The sequence below is a fragment of the Sinohyriopsis cumingii genome, chromosome 6 (genome assembly GCF_028554795.1).
Source record: "Sinohyriopsis cumingii isolate HCF-2022 chromosome 6, ASM2855479v2, whole genome shotgun sequence".
Lineage (NCBI taxonomy): Eukaryota > Metazoa > Mollusca > Bivalvia > Unionida > Unionidae > Sinohyriopsis > Sinohyriopsis cumingii.
In genome coordinates this window covers 117,803,867-117,822,255 of record NC_142966.1, presented here as the reverse complement: position 1 = coordinate 117,822,255, position 18,389 = coordinate 117,803,867, and the positions used below count along the sequence as shown (strand labels likewise).

The 18,389-nt window shown below is 37.4% G+C and overlaps 1 protein-coding gene across 8 annotated transcripts in view; it reads right to left on the bottom strand.

The window, feature by feature from the left end:
• Positions 1-6,832: 6,832 nt before the first annotated feature.
• LOC149797813 (uncharacterized) overlaps positions 6,833-18,389 on the bottom strand; it is a 156,542-nt gene continuing 144,985 nt past the window's right edge. For all 8 annotated transcript variants that reach the window (XM_089962806.1, XM_089962803.1, XM_089962810.1 and 5 more), the window contains one exon: positions 6,833-8,489. In XM_089962806.1, the coding sequence (XP_089818932.1) occupies positions 7,128-8,477 (1,350 nt within the window). In that variant the 5' untranslated portion in view covers positions 8,478-8,489 and the 3' untranslated portion in view covers positions 6,833-7,127. The remainder of the gene's footprint in view (positions 8,490-18,389) is intronic.

The following is an 18,389-nucleotide window of genomic DNA, read 5'->3' as shown; positions in this document are numbered from 1 at the left end:
GCTATCAAACAACGCCATAATCCCATTGTTGACAAAACCAACTTTTACTGCAACTCCTTAATTAGTGTCATCCGTTTTTATAATTGTGCCTTCTACCTCAAGAAAAGCCTCAGCGGGTAAAAAGTATCTACTTGTATCATGAACTTGAAGTTCAATTCTTCCACGTTTATTCGTGCCTCATAAGAATAAAACTGATAATCACATACCGATTCATCTTTAAGGACAGGTGCCTCCATATCAAATGCTTCATCGGATTCACGTTTAAACATTTTATTATAATTATTTTCGTCTAACACGAAAACCGTGTTTGGACACACCACTTCCTGATATCATGCTTGAAATATTATTTCCTGATTCACTGAGTCTTTGATCTATCAAATTTGATGTTATATTTCTTTCTGCCTCTTTAGATAATTCCGCAAATTTTTGATTTGCAGCCTGATTTATTATTTTACTTACGTCTGCGGGCATAATTTCAGTACTTGCCAGTTTTACTGGTGGTTGTTGTTTTCGTCGCAATAATCGTGCTAGTCTTTCTTTGATTGCCGAAAACGCCTTACCAGCAACATTGACAATTGCTCCAGGAGCTTTTTCACGAACAATATCGATAGCTTTCATCGATATTTGTTTTGCAGTAGGTTCTGCTTTTGGAGCTATCCTTGTGAATAATCCCCGCACAACATCACCAAGTCCATCTCCGTAAGTAGCTCTGTAGATTGGTAATCGTGAGTTCACCGCTCTGACCTGTACAGGTTTACGATGATTATTATGTATGATGATCTTTTTTAATTTACCATTTATCTAACAATTAGTCATCAACAAGTTCATCGATAAGTTCTCGGTAAACTCCGATATCCATGATACCGCCTTGAAATAATCGCCGACAAATATCAGCTGCTTCATTAATTATTTCTGGAGAATTATTTCCGGCACGTTTTCCTCCTATGAGAACTTCTAACCGTGACACGTCATTGAGGATATTATCAGGACAAATAAAATTATTTCCTTCTGATGTAGTCAGGAACCCACTTCCTACAGCGCTTGGAGGATCATCGTCAGGATCTCTTTCTTTACCCAGTCAACGTAATTTCTCCTGTTGTTTAGTTTCTATATCTCTAAATATTTCTTCTTCTTGTTTCCATTTTTCTTCTGCTTTTTGCTTCATTTCCTTTGCCATCTGCTTCCTTTTCTCTCTAGATGGTTTCAACATCAGTTGCTGTTGTTCTATTTGTTGTAAAGGTGGAGGAAGTTTCTGCTGGGCGAGTTGTTCCTGTTGTTTCAGTCTCTCTCTATAAAGTCTTTTTACTTCTTCATTAATAATTTTATATTCTTGACCTTTAGCTTGTTTTTTTGTTGTAATATACGCGATATATATATTTAATAAGATTATCATCATTTACTTTTTCATAATGGGGTTTTAAAATACTAGACTTATTAAATATACTATTTAATATTGCTTCGGGTAATTTTTCTCTTTTAGCATTTCTAATTTCTTCAACAACCCCCTTCCTAAATTTTGCAATCAATTCTAAGTTTTTTTTCTACTAGTTCGGGTTCAGGTGCATGTTCTTTTTGCACGTCGGCGACTTCAGTACGAAGTTTTCCAATACTTTCAAGTATTTCTTCGCCAACAGGTGGAGGTTGAGCCGCAGCTATATCAGTTGGAAGATCTCGTAAAATCTTCTTTGTCTGTTTAGTTCTTCTTGCTATTTTTTCAGTTTGTTCTGCTGTTTGTTTTGATACCGGAAGAAGATCTTCTTTGATGACAGCCAGCTGTAACCTTTTCAGTAGCTGCAGTGACGGGTTTAAACATTTTTTTAGTTTCTTCTTCGTACTCAACTTGTGCTTCTTGCTGCGCTTGTAGATTTTTTTCTAAATGAGTCTCTGACAGGAAGAAATTTTTTAATTGCTTCTAATCGTTCTCGTGCTATTCTTGCAGTATGAGATTCTGGATGTACAATTATTTTAAATATAACAATTTTTTAATTGACATCAACAGAGAGGGTGTAAATTTAATTAAACAGATATCATTCATATAACGAACAACTGTGCGTGGTTAATTCAAGGAACAACAGATAAATGCAACAAAAGAAGTCGTGGAGAATATTGCGAAAAACTTAATTATATTTTAAAGAAAAATCCTCATGCTGGTCCACGAAGTTGTGTTGGATGTAACAACGGCGTTAGAGGATTATATCAGATTTGTAAAAATTGTGGTGGAGATCGATACAGAAGTTTGATGAACTATTACAGAAAAAGAAAGAACATAAATCCAAAAATAGAAAAACCACCATCAGAACTTGAATATTACTTGAAGAACAAAACAAAAGATTCCCATGATTCAGATGATGATTCCCAAGATTGATAGCAGCAGAGGGGGTTCGTCTACAATTCTGTTTGGGACAAACAATAATCGTAGACGTGGTATTGACCTCTATGAAGGGTCACTATTTTTTTTGGTCTAAACACAAGGGTGACCATTCCCTTAAGTGGTCTGTTCACCCTTTCTGCTGCTCCCTGATGTCCCCGTTTCACGCCTTTTACAAACGCACACAACACGCGCGCGCGCGCGCAAGTTGAGCTATTTGATTGAGCTTCAGACACACAGACAATACACATCACTGGCTTCACAAATCCAAACTCTCTCAGTTGCTGCTGCAAAGACTGCGAAAACCAGAAATGCATTATGTCAGACTCGTTTCTTCTAACTTTGTCAAACACCCACATTCTGCCCCAGGTAAATCAAACATGATAAAATGACAATTCCTGCACTTACCAATCAGAATAGTTCATTCATCAGTCCACACTGTTCGACAAGAAGATTTCCATGTAGCATGTCATTGACCTGGTGATAGCAACACTTGCGATATTTCCATAACAGAAAATGTAAATTTCCGAGAAAGTCATGAAATATAAATTTCCTCAGTCACTTTACACTTCGTTAGAACCGTACCCAGTTTTGTACTGCACTGTATCGTACCGTTGCCTACCCGATACCGTTTTCCAAATTAGAACTGACGAAAGTTAAAATTTAATCGTATAAAAGAAATTAATTAATTACTTATTATTAATTTCTAATGACATCCATCGATTAAATATGATAATACCATAATAATATAAAATGTTTTTATGTTTCAATTTTCTCATGCGTAGAACTTGTGTAGTTGTGGTCGACAGGTCACCCCATTGCCCTCTTTAAAATATTCGTATTAATGGGCGATATTTATGTAAACAATAGCACGTTCCTCCAAGACGCTTGTTGTTCAGCAATTCCAACACTTAACAATTATAACTTTTTCTTGATTTTTTTCCGTTTCCATGAAGGCATATTTAGCTAGATTCCACGTAGATAATTATTTTAGACCATCATTGCCTAGAGTATATAACCCGATGTCTAGACATCACCTTGAGCAGATAACCAGATGTCCAGACAATATCATCTAGAGAGTTAATAACGAGATATCTAGACATTCACCACCTACAGTAGATAACGAGATGTCTAGACACTGTCATATATAGTTGAAATCAGATGTCTAGGCAATTATCATCTAAAATAGAAAACCAGAAATCCAAACGCTATCAACTAAAGTTGATAACTAGATGTCCAGACAGTATCAACTAGAGTTGATAACCGGATGTCCAGAGACTATTAACTATAGTTGATAACTAGATATCAGGACAATCACCATCTTGAGTAGATAACCATCTGTCCAGAGTTGATAACCAGATATCTAGACAATGATCTAGAGCTAATAATCAGTCGTCTAGACAGTCATCACCTGGAGTAGATAAGTAGATATCTAGACAACCATCACCTACAATAGATAAGCAGATGTCTAGACAATATCATCTAGAGTAGATAACGAGATGTATTGACAATCATCACGTAGAGTAGATGACCAGATGTTCAGACATCATCTAGAGCTGATAACCAGATGTCTAGACAAACATCACCTAGAGTAAATAAGCAGACGTCTGGACAACATTCAGCTGCAAATAACCGATGTCTAGACAATATCATCTAGAGTAGATAACCAGGTGTCTAGACAATTATTACCTAGAATAGCTAATCAAATGTCCATACAGTATAATCTACAGTTGATAATCTTCGTCTAGACAATTGCTATTCAAGAACAGATCTGAACAATTTTCACATATATTCAGCGACTTCACCAAACATGTATCTAAGTCTCTTTTTATAAAACGGCTAAACTTTGAGTAAAAGTTCAAATCCAAGATTACATGGTGACTTTTGGCAGAGTAGGACAGGACTCTTGCACAAAATTTACATTTTAAAACAAGCTGGTTAATTTTTAAAATAACAGTGGAATGACGACCCTATATTTGTATGAATGAAGCTGTGAGGGAGAGATTTAGAGACGAGTACGTATTGAAGCTTAGACGTTTCATGAAAAGCGAAGCCATGTGGTCAATATATAGACCTGATATCCGAATGTCCAAATATAAAAATCCTATCTAGATGTCCTGATTTCCAGACAAACTAGACTTGTTTAGATGTCCTGATTTCCAGACAAACTAGACTTGTCTAGAAGTCCTGATTTCCAGACAAACTAGACTTGTCTAGATGTCCTGATTTCTACTAGACTTGTCTAGAAGTCCTGATTTCCAGACAAACTAGACTTGTCTAGAAGTCCTGATTTCCAGACAAACTAGTCTTGTCTAGATGTCCTGATTTCCAGACAAGCAAGACTTGTCTAGATGTCCTGATTTTCAGACAAGCTAGACTTAATGTCCAAATTAGTAGAATCTATGTTGGGGCTTGCACCAAGACAAGGAAATCCTAGTCAAGTGGTTACATTATTGGTCTTTGCCTCGTGGGAGACAAATAATGTAACCCTGCGGCTGGATTTTCCTTGTTTAAGTGCAAGCACCGACATAGATTATTCTTCTCATTCTCGCCCATTGTTTTCCAATTAAACTTAAATAACCCTGTATTTTTGCAAAATAGTGAGCGGATTCAACACATACAGTATAATCATCTACTGTTATCGACTCTCACTTTATATAAAGGTCATCTCCGGTGGCCTAGTGATTATAGCGTCCGCGTCGGACGCGGAAGGTCGAGGATTAGATCCCCGGCCGAGTCATACCAGAGACTTACAAAAATGATACTAACAGCTGCTTCGCTTGGCGTTCATCATTAAGAGGTTAGTGTTAGGACTGATCAGCCTGGTGTCAGGATAATGTGAATGTGTGGGACATCATGATACATGTCTGCGGCATGATGCCCCAGTGCTAGACATCACTATAAGCTGCCACACTGCAGACATCGTAGCGATATGACTGAAAAATTGGTAAAGCTACGTTAAAAATCAAAATCATATCACAGCACATATAAAGGTCATCGAGTTTTGTACCTTTTTGGATATCTGAATAATCATCTACGTAGAATATTGTTATATATGCCGCTTTTAGACGAGGAAAAAATCGTATAACTGTTATGTGTTGGAAGTATTGCCCATTGAAGATCTCGAGCCACGTGCCATTGTTAAGTCAATTCCGCGCATCAATACAAATCTATTACGGAAATGGGGTGACCCGTCGACCCTAAATGCACAAGTTCTGCACATAAAAAATAGAGACATAACAACATTTGATATTATTGGTGTATAATCGCATTTAATCGATGGATGTCACATAAAAATTGCAGTAAGTAATTAATTTATTTTAATCGGTTAACTTTTAAGTTTCATCAGTTCTAATTTCGAAAAAAGTTAAGGTAGGCAAAGGTACAAGACAGCACAATATTTGGGTCAGTTCTAACAAAATGTGTAGTGACTGAGATTTCTATTTCATGTCTTTCTTGGAAATATATATTTTCTGTCTTGGAAATATGGCACATCGTGCTATTGCTATGCAATGATACATCACATGGAAATCGTCTTGTGGAATAGCGTGTGGACTGATAAATCAGCCACTATGATTGGTAGGCGCAGAGTTTTAATTTGCAATCAATTATATTTGATTCAACTAGGGCGGATTGGGGTTGTTTGAAAACGTTCGAGGAAACCAGTTTGACATAACACATTTCTGGCTAACGCCGTCTTTTCAGTAGATCTTGAGAGAGTTTAGATTTTCGTAGCAAGTGATGTGTATTGCCTGTGTCTGGAACAGTGTTTTCTGTTATAATTCGTTCCATACTGCATCATGAAATTTATCAAAACTGTAGGTCAGCAACTTTTAAGGCGAGCGTTACTAAATATGGCTAAAAGTACTTAATTCGTTTCACACGAAGTATTTAAAACGATTTAGCTACTTTAGCTACATTTACGCTGACCTGAAAATTTACCGAGTTACAGATGGGATAAAATTCGCCATGCTGTGTGGAATGATACCAAATAGCTCGACGTCTTGTGAGTATGTGAGTCTGTCTCTCTCAAAATGTTTTTATGATGTTTTATGAAAGTTTTTAGAGACCTTATGCTACTTTATGAGCGAATTTCTTTTTTGTAATATATCTGTTGTTGTTTTTCGATTTTATAACAACTTCGTCGGGCACAGCAGAAAACAAAGGGTTGTTCTCTCCAAAAGTAGTTCCTAGTGCTTGGACACCATGACTGGATTGAAACAACCAGACTGAGATAAGAAACGTAAGGTTAGCAAAACAGCTAGATTTCTCTGTTCTCTATCGCATGGGTGAGAAATAAGTATCCAGTCTAGATGTTCTGACTTCCAGACAAACTAAAATAAATGTACAGATATACAGCCTGAGTTTTGTCAGCTTGCAAAAAAAAAAGAACTTTCTGCTGTACTTTGTAAGAAAATTCATGGGTAAAAGACAAGAAGTAGCAAGGAATTTCAGATAAACATATTACATTTAACAATAAAATGCGTTTATTTTAGAAATATCAATTTGCCCCTTGTGTTAAAAACTGATATCACATTGATACCTCAGCTTGTCAAATGTATTCACGCTTGAAGATTGCGACTGAATCTGTACAAAATAGAATCAGAAAATTATCACCAAATCATATAATCACTTATATGTATGATTTTTGAAATTGGAATAAATGTAAAATATTTATTTAAGCTATCACAGTTTTAAAGTTTAAGCTTCGTCCGCTTTCTACAATTAAGCGTAGTTAATTCTGGCATTTGTATTTTGGCTATAACTTTGTCTCGCACTGGGTTGTAGTTAAACTGTTACAAGGTCTAGAAAGTTGATTGTTTGTTGTGAAAATTTCACAGCTTATATTATTATTTCCAACCTTTTGAAGTATATCACTATGGATACTCGAACGTATTTCCTTTGGCATGCTTTGTCTGGTTTGCATTTGTTTTTGCCACGTATTTTGGGGCACTTGTAGAAGTAAAGGATCAATCGATGAATCTGTACTTGTCGAATCCTGACTATTAGTTCTGCTGAAAGAATTTTTGCGTCTTTTCGATCGAGAATGATGATGCTGAATTTTAACAATTGGACAGATATCTAAAGGAACTGTTGAACCAGACTGATGTCGAACATGAAGCTGGTGTGGTTTCGGAATTACCTGAGGCTTTGCAAGGTCATTGTCAAAATCGTTTAGACAATCAGGATATTTATCGGCTTTTGCAAATTTTTGTCTTGAAAACCTATAATAATTAGTTTTATTTCCACGGCTTTCTAATAACAGAGGTAGACTCGTATTTCTTGATATGTAATATAAATGTTCTTCCTCATCTGTCGAATCTGAAATGGAATGGCAAGAAGCATGCTGGCGAATACGAACTCCATGTCGCTGATCCAGTAATAAATCTGGAAGAACTTTAAGAATTATTCCAGTGGAATCCAAATCCTTTTTATCTAGCTTTTGAACATCCTGCACCCACTGAGCAGTGGCTCTTTCAGAATCAGCATCGCCATCAGGGAGTACTAATCTACATTCTGGAACATGATCTTCTTCCGACTTACAATTTTGAGGAGTTGGATTAATAAACTGGTTTTCATTTGAACAGTCCTCCTCTGCGGAACTAGGTGTGGTTATTTTTATCACACATTTATTTATTTCATTACTGACATGCAGTTCCTCAGTTTCCAGGTTTAAAATGTCTGAATTTTGCATATTTTCATCATCTATCTCGGGAACTGCGGAATTTTCAGGAATGCTGACCGGTGAATCTGGTCGCAAATCGTTGTCTGACACCATTTTGTCAATACAACGATCAAAACCTCGGATTATAGCTTTTCTACACTTTGTGCGATAAATAAGATAAATCACAAGAAAGCACAGAATTCCACCCAAGACGGATGCAGTATGTAATCCAATATCAGGATTGTAAGTGTTATAAAAGTCAGAGTTATGGTTTTGCACCTGTGAAGGATAACTTGTATTATGCAACTCTAGTTCACTGACAGAATAAAAAACGGTGGTTTGCTCACGGACGGAATCTTCTGTCGAATATGAAGTGTTCCAACCAGCGACTTGTGTCACATTTTGCTTCAGTTCTGCTTTAGTAGGCACCGCATCTCTTTTCATTTCGTCATTTGGCTGAAACAAAGAAAATATAAGAATAAAAAGAACACAAATCGAAGTTGTTTATTTTCAATGTGCCAGAAGTGTTAAATATACATACATATAACGTTCTCGCAAATAACAGAGCTTTTGCATGCAAAAGCGCTTCCTTTTGTCCCAACCTTGCCCATCGTTTATGTCATATGGAGTGAGTGTGTGTGTGTGTTCTATTTAGATTTTTAACGTAGCTTTTAAAAAAACATTCAGTCATATCGCTACGATGTATGCAGTGTGGCAGTTAATAAAGTGATGTCTAGCACTGGGGCATCATACTGCATACATATAGCATGATGTCCCACCCGGTTACATTATCCTGACATCAGACCAACTAGTCCTAACACTAACCTCTTAATGCTGAGCGCCTAGCGAGGCAGCTGCTTGTACCATTTGCATAAATCTTTGGTATGACCCGGACGGGGTTCGAACCCGCGATCTCCCATATCCAAGGCGGACGCTCTGACCACTAGGCCACTGGAGCAGTGAATTATATCATATGGAAGATATGTGAATATGGTCTACTTTTACAAGGTAAGGGCATTAAAAAAAAATATGAGTCCTTCTGTCTTCTAATATCACTGGTCAACAGTGAAATCATTACTGACTTGAAAAGGCCCTAATCTGTAGTATTTTGGTGTGCCGAACACGAATATAACCGTGAAAAATTTGTATTGGCTCTCGTTTTGAAGATATTCATATACCTCATTTTCTATGTTTCACTGTGTAAATTTCTCCAGTAGGACTGCAGCAACATCCGGAATAATGATGTAACATTGCATAATACCATCATGCTCACATCATCCACAGTTGATTGCATCATTTTCTGATGCAATGCAATACTAATGCCATGCGGCTGCTGAAGTAAGTTGACGTCAGCAGTGTACTATACATGTGTAGGCCTATTATACTAATGCCAGGCGGCTGCTGAAGCTGACGTAAGCAGTGTACTATATAAAGCCCAATCAGATAGGTTCAGCATTTAAAATATTTTAGACGTTGTGCGAGACAGTTCAAGCTACTGTTACATAAAACTTATTATTTTATCCATTTACGTACAATAAAGAACAGTAATGCCTCGAAAGTGTGTTAATACCGCGGACAATTTTTGCTATGTTTGTGGGGAAGTGACATTTGCCAACCAGAAGAAAAGTATCAATTCTCAAGTGAAGAAGGCATATCATCTTTACTTCGGATGCAAGGTTGGTGACCAAGACAAGCCTTGGGCTCCGCATATATGCTGTGCTACATGTACAACACAGCTTTCACAGTGGTTGAATTGCAAAAGGTCATCAATGCCGTTTGCAGTCCCAATGGTGTGGAGAGAGCCAAGCAACCACCTAAATGACTGTTACTTCTGCTTGGTTCCTCCTCTTTCCGGCGGAATAACGAAGCGAAAGAAGTCGAGAATAGTCTACCCAAACATTCCGTCTGCATTGAGACCAGTTCCACATGGTGAGGGACTTCCTATTCCAGAACCTCCAGCAGAATATTCTCTTGATTCATCTGACGAAGACAAAGGTGAGTCGACCTGTTCTTCTCCTGGTCCATCAGCATGCAGTGATCCAGATTTTCACTGTGGTGCATCATCAACCCCACACAGAATAACACAGGAAGAACTAAATGACCTGATTCGTGATTTGGACTTATCAAAGAACAAGGCAGAATTGCTAGGATCAAGACTCCAACAATGGAATCTTCTAGAAGAAGATGTCACAATTACTGCATATCGAAAGCGCCACCAGCAATTGGAGCCTTTCTTCAGAAAGGAAAGTAATCTGATATTCTGTTCCGATATTGAGGGCCTCATGAATGCTTTAAAAATCACTCATGACCCACAAGAATGGAGACTATTTGTGGACTCTTCGAAACTGAGTCTCAAGGCTGTGCTTTTGCACAATGGAAACATTCTTCCATCTATTCCAGTAGCGTATGCTGTCCACATGAAAGAGACATACGATAACTTAAGGCAGCTACTGAATTCCATTGAGTATAACAAGTACAGCTGGTACCTCTGTGGTGATTTGAAGGTAGTTGCCCTTTTAATGGGACTGCAGCAAGGATATACAAAATACATGTGTTTCTTATGCGAGTGGGATAGCCGAGCAAGGGAAATGCACTACATGAGGAAGGAATGGACTCACAGGCAGAATGTAGCCATTGGAGAGAAGAATATCCAACACCCAGCTCTGGTTGAGGCTCAGAAAATCTTGCTACCACCCCTTCACATCAAACTAGGTTTGATGAAGAACTTCGTGAAAGCCATTGACCGGACTTTGCCAGCATTCCGATACCTGCATGAAAAATTCCCTCGACTCAGCGAAGCAAAGATTAAAGAGGGAGTTTTTGTGGGTCCTCAGATTCGAGAGCTTTTCAAAGATGACCGGTTCAACAACTTGCTGGAAGGTGACGCGAAACAAGCATGGAATGCTTTTCGCCTAGTTTCTACAAACTTCCTCGGAAATGTTAGGGCAGAAAACTATAAGGAACTAGTAGAAGACATGTTGATGAAGTATAAGAAACTTGGCTGCAATATGTCTCTAAAGATTCACTTCCTTCATTCCCATTTGGATTTCTTTCCTAGCAACTGTGGTATTGTTAGTGATGAACACGGCGAACGTTTTCATCAAGATATCGCAACAATGGAACAAAGATACCAGGGAAAATGGTCCACTACAATGCTGGCTGACTACTGCTGGACACTCCTCAGAGATGCTCCCGAACAGCTGTACAAGAGACAGGCGAAGAAATCTAAGATGTAGTCAATGACTTGATTTTTTATAGGTAGGCTATTACAGTTGACCTTTTACTATTGGAATGCATTTCGTTATGTAAACATTAATTTCTTGCAGATTACAAAAAAACTAGAGCCAATTTTGCAATTTGACTGTCATATTCGTGTTCAGCACATAAAAATTGATAAGAATTGACTAATTTTATTTCAGTAACATGACTTTTGTAAAAATTTGTTGTCCAGTGTATTCCAAATGTATAAAGGTATCCGTTGTGAATACTTGCTCATTCTCAGTCGTCGTGGTTTCTTTTTTTTTTTTTATGTGCGCGATGGTAAGCTTTCATATTCTGAAAAGGCCATATAGTTACCGTACTTAATTCAAAATTTTAATCTACCCACATATGTGCAGTCGCATGTTTTTGCTGTAACCATTTTACCTATTTTCAAATAATGGAAGCTACGAAAATAAATATAATGCATTTATAATAGATAGTACAAAGTTGCGAAAAAGTACACCCAGATTTTGTCTAAGTTAGGGAGAAAGTTAGATAATATCATTATCAAATCTGGAATGATAGGGTTTTTGAATTTCTACTATTAAAAGCAAACAGACTAAATAGTCTAGACTTCTATATAAACTATTTTTGCACGAGACTAACGCTGATTTAAATACTTGCAAAGTGGATAAATTGTGTATTGTGAGGGGGTGCGCACGCGCGTGTGTGTGTGTGTGATTTGGATTTTTACGTAGCTTTCATAATTTTCTAGTCATATCGCTACGATGTCTGTAGTGTGGCAGTTTATAGTGAGGATCATGCCGCAAGCATGTAGCATTATGTCCCACCCAGTCACATTATCCTGACACCAGGTTGACCAGTCCTAACACTACCCTCTTAATGCTGAGTGCCAAAGCGAGGCAACTGAAAGTACCGTTTGGTTAAATCTTTGGTATGACTCGGCCGGGAACCCGCGACCTTCCTTATCCGAGGCGGACGCTCTAAACACTAGGCCACCGGAGCGGTCCGACAAAATATATGCTGTTGGAAGACCAGATTGTTATGAATTTATAGACTGTCCTCAATGAACAAAACACCTGATTACAGAAATTCTAAGAGATCATTATATTAGAAGTTTTATGCCCCTGTAACTTTATCTTCCAAACGGAAATTGTATTTTATTATTAAAACACGATCTAAATTTTGAAGACTACTTGCTACATTTGCCTAACGCTGTATATTTACCTACTGATACAGATTAGAACAACATCGGATCATAGGCATCCGACACAAACTGGTCGTGGGGGTGGGATATACCACTCGAGGAACGAAATTTAATTACTGTGATGACAGGCACGAGTACTACGATATCATGTACTTGTTCTTAAGTCGAGCCCAACTGCCAACTGAACTGACACAGATCTGTGCAGTTTGTTAGGAATTTCCAGTAGAATGAACAACATGTACCCTGATCTGCCGGCGCTTTATGCTAAGGCAGATCAGAATCTTTGTTGTTTTCAGTTTGATTCGATCATCGTCTCTTTCTTCGATATGAAAGCTTCTGAACTACTACTACTACTATACAACCAATACTATACAATTGCAAAATCTATTTTCTACCTTTAATTGCATAGTGCTTCATAAGCTGTTGAAATTTGAAGCTTTTATTATGAAAGCAATAACGCAAAATATAGCTGATCTAACTATGGATGCGTGTTAACATTATACATTACCGATCACAGCTATACCTCACGACTGTTATTCGTGTACACTAATTATATCATAAACCTGATTATGTTCGATAGTATTGTTTACCTGTTTCAAATGTGTATCATAGTCATTTATATAAACATTTACCTTAATATTATCTTTATTCCAATAATGATAGTTGAATCATTAATTGTATTACACCACCACGACACATGCCACCAGAGACACATAGATTAAATTGCAATCCCCTAATTTTTTTCTTCTTCACAATCACTTTGTATTCAGGGAAATAAATTATTTGTTGAACTTTACAAAGCTTGTTGCTTTTCACTATTTTCTTTTTACTCTTAACAAATAGAGCTTGAAGTATTTAGAACTTTATCTTCTAATTCATAGCAATTGCAAATTATTTAATCCTCTATATAAGTAGACACACGAGTGAAATCTAGTGTTTGCAAACTGGACATAATATTTTTAATTTTTCTTACTTGCATGATCACGTGATCCAAATATTGCAGTCTACAATTGTCAATGTCAGAATCAAAATATCACGTGATCACGTGAAACTGACACTCTTAGTGAGGAATATGATGAATTCAATCAAATTTTAATGCCACAAGATTTAGCGTGACTAAGCAATGTTGCATGGAAAAGTAGACAATTCGTACATACTAGGTTAATGGCTCATTGTCCGTATGATATGGTAGTAAATTGTTGGTTAATTACTATGTCGGAGAAGATAATTCTGGATTAATCCGTATCAGGCGGGGTTCTATTAATCGGAATCAGTTAGGGTTCGCCAAATGTTCCAACCCCAAGTTTGTAGCGATCACCCTATGCCGCCACTGCGTGGTTTCAGCGAATTTCATATTTGTTATAGGAAATAATCTCTACTTTAAATCCCGGTACAGTTGACCAAGTATCTAAGACGGAGCGATAAAAGTCAGTTGAAACTCGACTAGGATGTGAGTGAGAAGTACCAAAACAAGAATGTCAGAAAAGAGGGAAAGTGACTTATTACTAACATAAAGGATGAAAAGAAAAAAATGGGGAAAATATAGACTTGCTAGACGAAAACCGTTGATGAACGAGGATGACTGTGCGTGCGCGCGTTTGTGTGTGTGTGTGTGTGTGTGTGACTTGATTTTTTTAACGTAACTCCAGAAATCACAAACCATTATGCACAATACAGTAGATATGGGGTAGGAAGTAAAGAAAAAAATTAAAATTTCTCTGCTAAAACTAGTCAAAATTAAAAATGGAGGAGATAAAGAAAATGTTTAATGAGAAAAAATGATTGTTACAGACAGATTTCTAACCCATGCCCACTATTGTGAAGCGCGTACAATCCTTTGGCCACTGGCATCTGCATGCTAACTGAGTGCAATGTGAACCAAAAGAACCGCTGTGTAAGTAAACCAGTTGCCGACCTCGTCACATGCTCTTCAAGCTTCTCGCAGATCGGGCACGTATACAGAAATACCTATACACGTACATAAATATCTTGTAAGATCATAACAACTTCGAGTCTGCAGTAAATATCGTTAATGTACATTGTGATGCGTTTTAATTTTGGTGTCAAAAACAAATATTGATTTTGGTAAATTTTGATATTGAACATATTTTAACATTTTGATAATTAGTATTATCTACGCTACTATGCTTATATTACCGTGGCACAATACAATTATCCATTTATTTCCCTGATATCGTCTGCTTGTGTGTGTGTGTGATTTTGATTTTTAAGTCATATCGCTACGATGTCTGCAGTGTGACAGTTTATAGTGATGTCTAGCACTGGGGCATCGTGCCGCAGACATGTAGCTTGATGTCCCACACAGTCACACTATCCTGGTACCAGGCCGACCAGTCCTAACACTAACCTCTTAATGCTGAGCGCCAAGCGAGGCAGCTGTTAATACCATTCTTGTAAGTCTTTGGTATGACTCGGCTGAGGATCGAACCCACGACCTCTCGCATCCGAGACGGACGCTCTAACCGCTAGGCTACCGGATCGGTTCGTCTGCTTGTAATTGGCGTCGAAACCATGAGGTTGTTCTGATCTTACATGTCGGTCAATGGTGAAATCCAAGACTATCCGAATGCAAACGCACTGGCGCACCAATTCTTGTCTAGACGTCAAAATCTGCGAATAATTGTTACATTTTCTCCATTATGTTACAAACTGAACGAAGTGTGTCGAGCTGTTTTTAAAATTGAACTATTCTTGATTTCGACTGGCATAAGTTGGAAATTAGCAGACGCAATTAGGATAAACGAGCAGGGTTGGAACTACCGAGGGATGCGGACTATTGTCTTCCTTTTTGTTATATTGTTACAGGTTAGACTCCTGATTTTCTTTGTAACGAATCCCTGTGGTGTAAACAATCAGAGAGCGCGTCCAGTAACTAATTTTGCGGTGTCGGGAATTTAATGTGCCCTCTCGTAATTTTGTCCGGAATAAAAGAGATTCCGGACCATCCGTTGTCGGAAAATCGGTGGTTTACCTGTATCATTTGGGAAGCAAACACGGAAAGAACAAAATGCGATTAATTTTGTCAATAACATAAATTACGATGAAATGACTAAAATAAATAGCAAAATACAACAAGCAAATCAAATTATCAACGGACGAAACAGAGGTTTTATTAATAGTTTATGCCTTCCAGACAAAAAACGATTTATTGATTCGTCTCAATTGAGTCTGCAAATAATACAGGTACAGTTTATGGTAATGGTGTGACAAACGTAGATAAACGTTGTCAGTGCCAAGGTGTTAATGGAAAATACCATTCAGCGAGGAAGCCACACACCACAAATCCGTGTGAGTGAACAAAACCAATTTTGAAGACCAAGAAAAACTAATAAAATTTTGCATAAACAAATTCAATCAAGCAACATAAGTCAGGCTGAAAAAAATTAAAGGAAATAATCAAAAGCGTTTTGTAAGATTGTCAACAGTGTGTAAAACAAACGCGATAAATCAAACAATTTGTATAAGACGCACTAAATAAAGTTGACAAATTTAAATAAATATCGTGACGATGACGACTTTGTGGAACTTTGAAATAGATCTGGACAATGAAGATGTCTTCTTGAACTCTTGAATAACGAAGGAAGAGATCCTAAAAATGTATTTAACCCGCTTAAAGATTTGCAATAATTATAACAAGTATTCCACATATATAAAACAAGTATCAATAAATATATCAAGTATACCACAAATATAATGAGCCCTATTCATGCTTCATTTTTCAAGCCGATATTCCAGACAGGAATACTCTCAGACTCTTGGCTTGATCAAATTATAAGGCCAGTTTATGAGCATAATGAAGACCATACTCTTTCTTAAAGTGCAGTAACAATTTTAGTGTGCCCATGCAAATAATGGACAAAACCGAAGCCAAATTCGAAACTGGATACTCAACAACGGATCATAAATTTAAGATATTTGCCTTGACAGAAAATGTGAAATTTAAACAAAAAAACAAATTAAACAAAAACATTTTCTGTTCCTGTATCGGTTTGAACAAATCTTTTGAGTCTGTTTGGTAGATCGGTTTATGGGTGAAATCACTTCAAAATAACGCAGTCGGCTGGTCTTCGAGAATTGCTTCGAGAATTGCTCATAACATGTATTTAAATATAAAGTCTTGTGTAAGGTTTGATGAGGAATAGCCTGGCATTTTACTTCCAAAATTGTTTGGGATTAGGCAAGGAGAAAATCTCTCACCTGTCCTGTTCTCATAGTTCTGAAGGATCAGGAGCCTTTCTTGCAATAAAATCGATGTTCCGAGGTGAACATAGATTTAGTAAGTTTTGAAGATTCAGCATGTCTAAATTGTTTTATTCAGAACTGGTTCAGATTCTTTCAAAAAGAATCTTAATGCTTTTCACAAAGTATCTTAAACTATGGAAACTTAATATTAACGTTATATAAACAAAGATGTGGTTTTGACGGGTTGTTATGCCGCCACTGTGATAGGTGTGTTATGGTTCGGGTGGGGTGTTCCCAATATTCTATTCAAATTATTATAGACGTCCCACCCAAGCTCGATTTTGGTTGGAAGTTAAATTAGTGAAAGATATATTTAAAGCTCCGAGCCCCCAGTCAGCAATACCAGCGGTTAAATTATTGAATATACAAAAAAAGTGAAATTTAACGAATAATAATTTAATCACAATTCAATAGTCAAATGATTACAAGTTTCCAATTATTCTCCTTCCGCTCGACCCTGTGATAGCCTATTGCACCATTTGATTGGTAGTGTGAGATAGCTTTTCACCTGTCCTTATATTCTACTCATCTATGTATTCTTCTCTCCTATTCCTCCAATTCCTTCTCCTCTTCCTCCCGACTTTATCCAAATTCCTTCTCCCCCTCGACTTCTCTTTGCTCCTCCTCCTTCTCCACTTCACCTCCTCGACTCCTTTTCCTCCCCCTTCTCGACTCTCTTCACCGACTAGACTTGTTGAATCCGACTGCTCTGCTAGTTTCACTTCGGTCTCCCCTTTTAGAGACTCGGGACTCAACTGAACCGGAAGTTCTGTTCTCCATAAAGCTTCCTGTGGAAACACAAGGACGGTATAATATTTTTTTAGCCCTCTCATCTCACACTACACTCAGCCTATCATCAGATAACGGCTATTAAATTTATTCGGTCACGCATTCATTAACATCGAAATGCTCATACGTTCTAGTATGATAAAACAACGTCGTAATAATAATTGCATTATAACTCGTAAAATGTACACAAATATTCAAATACCCATGCTCTGATATATCCATACATCCATATTAACTAATCTTACACACTTCAACCATTTTGCAAATTCACAATTCAAACATATCACATGAATAAATTCACTTGTTTACTACGAAGTAACCTAATAGCGAATAGCATAACTAATTCTGACCACAAGCTAACAATCTACATAATTCTCTATATAATACTCAAGCTCATTTCTCAAATAGGCAAGTAAATTAAATACTACAAATGTAATTATACGTACTAAACGATCCTAGTAATTAGGTTTACATACTACACATAATTACAATTACAATGCCGTAATATTCTGAAAACATCGAGCAAATAACTTACTGACCTTTACGAAGCTTTGTCTTTCCTTAGAATCTCCTCTCTAAGTTTTACCGCCAAATTACGAGTGGCTTCCTTAGAGTAACCCTATATTGCTCAGCAGTCTTCCTAGCGAGACTAAATTTTCGCTTGCAAGTTAGAATTCTGATCGAAATTGTTATCACAATTCTGATTGGGTGTCGCTTTGACCCGATCCAATCAAACTTAGCGGACAATGTCCTTCTCGCTGTCTGTCCACGTGAGGAAGGATTTAGAACACGGCCCGGTCCCTCGCGGGTTCCTCTGATCTTATGACAAAGCTGTAACACATAGGTGGGAAATTGCTCGATGTAACGACTGTGCC